This window comes from Mya arenaria, chromosome 14, assembly GCF_026914265.1.
Source record: "Mya arenaria isolate MELC-2E11 chromosome 14, ASM2691426v1".
Taxonomy (NCBI): Eukaryota; Metazoa; Mollusca; class Bivalvia; order Myida; family Myidae; genus Mya; species Mya arenaria.
In genome coordinates this window covers 50,491,589-50,497,289 of record NC_069135.1, presented here as the reverse complement: position 1 = coordinate 50,497,289, position 5,701 = coordinate 50,491,589, and the positions used below count along the sequence as shown (strand labels likewise).

The following is a 5,701-nucleotide window of genomic DNA, read 5'->3' as shown; positions in this document are numbered from 1 at the left end:
AAAATGCAAAGTTGGTATCTTTCATAAGTACCATTGTTTTCGACTTTAAAGAGAGAATAATTCATACATATATACATACACACTCATACCAGATATATAACATATGTGAATAACATTTTGAAATCAAGATTGATATAGTTGAATAAAATGCGCACGATAAACATTATAACGTTGTAGCAAAAAGCAAGCGTAATACGTACCATATAAATGTATATGTATGTTAAAGCAAATATGACTCGTGTGTTAAAGTGAACAATCTATATCCGTGTTAACTAATACTAACACAAAATGTTTAAGTTTAAAAAAAACCAGTTATAATAATGATCTCTTTCGTCACTTGTAAGTGAATCTATTGTTATTGTTTATCGTACACTGATAACGAGAAGCGTGTCTTCATATCCGCCGACAACCAGAGAGGAAGTACGGCTGCTGAAGAACAAAGCTTTAGGGTAGCACACTCCGTCTTGTTGCCTAGCCAGTGTGGCCAACTTCGTCTTCCCGTCCTTGTCAACCTGCAGCACTGTGTTAGAGTTATAGCAGCAGACGAACACTTGTCCAGCAGTTGTCGCGTATACTCCGCAAGGTCCCCTAGAGTCAGGATCAGTGAATGTGGCCAGCTTGTTGCCGAGATTGTCCAGGGTGATAAGTTGATTATTTTCAAAGTTTGTGATGTAGATAGTCTTCCCGTCGTTACTGATGGCAACTCTCTTCACCGTGTAATCACCCGACATGTCCTCGTACAGCTTCTTTACCTGCTTCCCCGTCATCGTATAGACGTACAGCGCGGTGCGTGATGAAATGTAAAGGTTGTTCCCGTGATGAGCTGCGCTGTAACATCCATGGATGAAACTTGATTTTCTCGTAGTCACAAGTTTTGCTTTTGATATGTCAATGAAATGAAGTTCATGTCTTTTATTAAAGTTGTCAACACAAACGGCAACCTCATTTCCGCCAATGTGGCACACGTAAAATGGATACTCGGGGACATCACAGTGGTCGACAAACCTGAACTCCTGGTCCAGGAGTTTCACTTTCATGTTGGTGGAGTCTGTAATAACAAACTCTCCACCAGGCAGTTCACATATCCCTTCAATATCACATTTTTCTTTGTCTGAACTCATCTTCACGTTGTACTCCTTGTAACCTTTGGTACCGAATACATGATCTCGGGGGAATAGTGATATCAGTGGTTGTTTACCAAAAACATTCGATTCATTTAACTCTCCAAATGTCTCCATCGAGGACAATTTATCTTCTATTCCATTATGTTTACGAAAAGTTAAATCGTATTTGACAACATTTGACATGTTTTGCAGAATTTCTTTTGCTTGTTTGATTTTTTCTTCACATTTTCTGAACCCAATATATAGGGGTGGTTCGCCTGATGAGTCTTTGCTTTGTATGTCATCCATAATTCTCTTTAATTCGTCTTCCATCTGTGTGCAGGATTCCATTTCTTTCTTAATGGACATTTCCTGATCAGCTACCAGACGGTCTAAATCTTGAACGGTTGTTTGCTCCATCTTGTCAAGAATGTCGTTGATCTTTTTACGGATTGCTTTGATTTCATCAACAATGGCTGTTCGAGTCTTCCTCAGTGAGGAACTATTTTTCTTTCTGTCGTTTTTCATATCTTCTATCTGCTTCCTAAGAACAGCTACCCGTTGAGGTAGTTGACGAAACTCGGGATCTTTGCGGATGCCCTTTGCAACGACTGGAATGTGCTGTATTGCTGAACATTGTCTGCAATAAAAGAAGGAAAAACATATGTATTTTTATGAAGACGCCTTTTTAACAATCTTCTTTAATCATATCAATTTAAATACTCATATTTCGTCGTCGTCGTCTTCGTCGTCACACAAATATACACAGTCAGACATGCAGGCAGGCAGGCAGGCAGGCAGGCAGGCAAACAGACAGACACACACACACAGACACACACAAAGATACCCAGACAAACACAGACAAAAAGACAGTTAAACACAAACACAGACAGACAAACAAAGAGATATACATGGATACACACGTACAGAAAGACAGACAGAGAGACAAACACACAGACAAACAGACAGACAGACAGACAGACAGACAGACAGAAACGCTAACACATAGACAGGCAGACACACAGACAGACGGACACACAGACAGACAGACATACATACAGGCAGGCAGGCAGGCTGGCAAGCAAACACACATACAGAAATACGCACATACAAGAAAATACAGACAGACAGACACACAGAAAGACAGACACACAGTCAGACGGGACACACAGACAGACGGGCACAGAGACAGACATACACACATACAGACAGACAGACAGACAGACATGCAGACAGACAGACACCCAGACAGACAAACAGACAGACAGACACACACAAACAAACACATACACAGAAAAACACAGGCAGACACACAGGCAGGACACACAGACAGACGGACACACAGACAGACAGACAAACACGCACGCAAGTATACACGCACGCAAGCACGGATGGACGCACGCACGCACACACGAACCCACTCGCGCACGCATGCACGCTCGCACGCACGCGCACACACACACACACACACACGCACACACACACACACACACACACACACACACACACACACACACACACACACACACACACACACACACACACACACATTTAAGCAGGTAGGCAGGCAGACAAACACACAGACAAACAGACACACTGATACACAGAACGAAAGACACACAGACAGCACTGACAAACAGAAACACATACAAACCGACACAAAGACAGACGGACACGCAGACAGACATAAACACAGGCAGGCAGGCAGGCTTACAGGCAGGCAGACAGACAGCATACTGACAGACACACAGACAGAAAGACACACAGACAGACACTCACTCACAGACAGACGAACACACAGACATACATACACAGAGTTAGGCAGGCAGGCAGACAAACACACAGATAAACAAATAGAAAGAAACACAGAGGACAGACGGACACATAGACAGACAGACACACAGACAGACGGACACACAGACAGAAAGGAGAAACATATATTTTATTTATAAAGACGCTAGTTTACAACAATCTTCTATAATCACATCAATTTAAATACTTTATATACTTTAAATATTTTGTCGTCGTCGTCTAGTCTTCCAGACAGACAGGGGGTGGCACGGCAGACACGCACGCACGCACGCACGCACGCACGCACAGTCAGACAGGCAGACAGGTAGGCAGGCGGGCAAATAGACAGACACAGACACACATCCATGGCAACGCACACGTGACAACACAGCTGGTCATGGTCACCACAGACCAGCTTGAGCGCCTCCCCGGGGTGCCTCTCGCATCTCTCAAGGACGTCCACCATCCCTGGTGCTGCTGCCAATTTCGTCATGTCCGTCCGGTCGAGCACCGACTGTCTCTTGAATAGCTTGTTGTAAACTGGGACACAGTTTACGCAGTAATATTTCGTACACTGATTACTATTGAGCTTCCGTGTTCAATCCATCTTCTTCGCATGGGGAACAGACGAAATCGTGGATGAAATCACAGCCCCTCTGAATAGAGGATTCAAAATTTGATGCCATATATCCAATCAGGCACAACAACGTTGAAGCAACGTTGAAACAACAGTCATCCTTCAACGTTGAGAAAAGGTTGAAATATGGTTGTATTTGAAAGTTGTATTGACGTTGTGATTTCAACGTTGAAACAACGTTGCGGTTTAAACGTTGAAACAACGTTGAAATGAGGTTGAAACAACGTTGAAATGAGGTTGAACCAGCGTTGCAGTTTCAACATTGAATAGACGTTGCAGTTAAACCGCTGAAGGGTTAAGGTAAGGTAAAAACTATAAAGAACACAGTTTTTTTTTTGGATTACATTTATACAGTATGTACATGTAAATGGTTTAAATTTAATACGAGTCATACAAAAGATATAATTTGCCAATGTCTCCTCATCCACTGCCTCATCAACAATGCGATGCACCACCCCTTCTTCATCCATGCTGAAATGTAAAAGATTTGAACAATAAATGTAAATAAACCATCCTTTATAAACATAATAGATGCAAAGAAGAGTAGTGTTGCCTTCCCACGTAACATATTTGACATAATTTATCACGTGCCAGTATACACACACTTGTAAATGAATAATTCAAATACCCCCAAAACTTAACATCATCTTATCTGATTCTTCGGGAATGGGTCCGGTACCACAGAAAAAAACCCTGTTACTACCAAAAACAAATGGCCATGGTGCATTAGAAATATTTTTTTTCTGATTAATATTTCAAAACACAATGCAAGTTCTATAAACTTGACAATAATACATTTAATAAGATTAATATGTTAAGTACATGTCAATTAATTGTTGAAGACTAAGAATGAAATCAAATTTATACAGGTTTTGTGTGTGATAAGTAGAAATAAAACACATTAACTTCTTGAAAATCTGAAATAAATAGTCTTATAATGTACAAATATAAGTATATCTTTTTGTGTTACATTATATGTTAGGTGCAAGTTTTACTGATTGCTGAAATACTTGCAACTATCGTAGGTCAATTAGACATTTAATACTATTAATTCAGATTTTTCATTTTAACATACATTTAATAAACATATATATTTATCCATTTTGAAATCATTTAAAATTAATATTTAATACAACTATCCCATGTTTGTACATTTGTTTACTCCCTTAGGAAAAGAAGATGTATATTAGGAACATTTTTCACCATAATTTGAACAATAGAAATGGTATCCGAAATCCCGTCGTATCCGAAATGCATGATTTTCAACAAATAATTCGTTCGAAAACATAATTTTTTGACATTTTGTAAATAAATACCAAACGTACTTACTCGAATGGAATCGACTGTCACTTCCCACACGTATTTAGCTTGAACTAATGGAATTTACGATAAATCTCTGCTGTTACTGATGATCTGCACAATCGATATTTTTTTTAAAAAAGGACCGGAACTACCCAATACTCAAGTGGCGCAAATGGTTTCGAACTTTCCAATCGGGGTAACTCTGTATTGCGGTAGATGGCCATTCAGCCTCAAAAAAGAAGACTACTCATCAAGCATAAATGGCTCTCTATAAAAAATTGAATGTGGAAATGGTAATATAAACAGAACAGAATATCGATCTATATTCGAATGTCATGACAACATCAATATGACAACCATTTTTCAACCATCCTCAATGTTGAGGTATCGACCGTATTTCAACGTCGTTTCAACGTCGAAATGTCGACAATTTTTCAACGTTGAAGCTTCGACGTGGTTTCAACGTTGAAATATTGTTGATTGACGTTGTGACCAATATTCAACTATATTTCAACGTTGAAACAACGTTGTGTGCCTGCTGACATTCACACTTTCATTTTTTATGCCTGAAACGAAATTAATACTACTTTGCGGCAAACGTTCCACTTTACGACAATTGTGTTTGTATGTGAGTGAAGAGTAAAGTTCGTATAGATTTTAACTCTAATGACTTATCTCTCGCCTACGTAATAGGTCATGTGACTGATTTTAGGGTACAGACTAAAACGCAGACAACATATATATATATATATATATATATATATACAAATTCAACCTTTGGGACATTTTGCCTATTTGAACAACCTTTGGTAGACATTATCATTACATGCTATATATCCTATAATAATATATCCTTTGCATATTCCTT

General features: G+C 39.3%; 1 protein-coding gene across 1 annotated transcript; it reads right to left on the bottom strand.

The window, feature by feature from the left end:
* Positions 1 to 338: 338 nt before the first annotated feature.
* On the bottom strand, positions 339 to 4,001 carry LOC128216206 (uncharacterized). The gene is made up of 3 exons (XM_052922776.1): positions 3,926 to 4,001; positions 3,194 to 3,434; positions 339 to 1,743 (listed from the first exon to the last, which is right to left on the bottom strand). Exons 1-3 carry the CDS (start codon positions 3,999 to 4,001, stop codon positions 363 to 365), a joined length of 1,698 nt encoding a protein of 565 aa, XP_052778736.1. The 3' UTR covers positions 339 to 362.
* Between the last annotated feature and the right edge of the window lie 1,700 nt (positions 4,002 to 5,701).

Excerpts from the sequence above, each read along its gene's own strand:
- LOC128216206 (XM_052922776.1), bottom strand. The coding sequence starts at position 4,001 with ATGGATGAAGAAGGGGTGGTGCATCGCATTGTTGATGAGGCAGTGGAT. Across the intron at positions 3,435-3,925 it reads ATTGGCAAATTATATCTTTT|TTTACAACAAGCTATTCAAG; the intron begins GTATGACTCGTA and ends ACTGTGTCCCAG. Across the intron at positions 1,744-3,193 it reads GCCTGTCTGACTGTGCGTGC|ACAATGTTCAGCAATACAGC; the intron begins GTGCGTGCGTGC and ends CTTTTATTGCAG.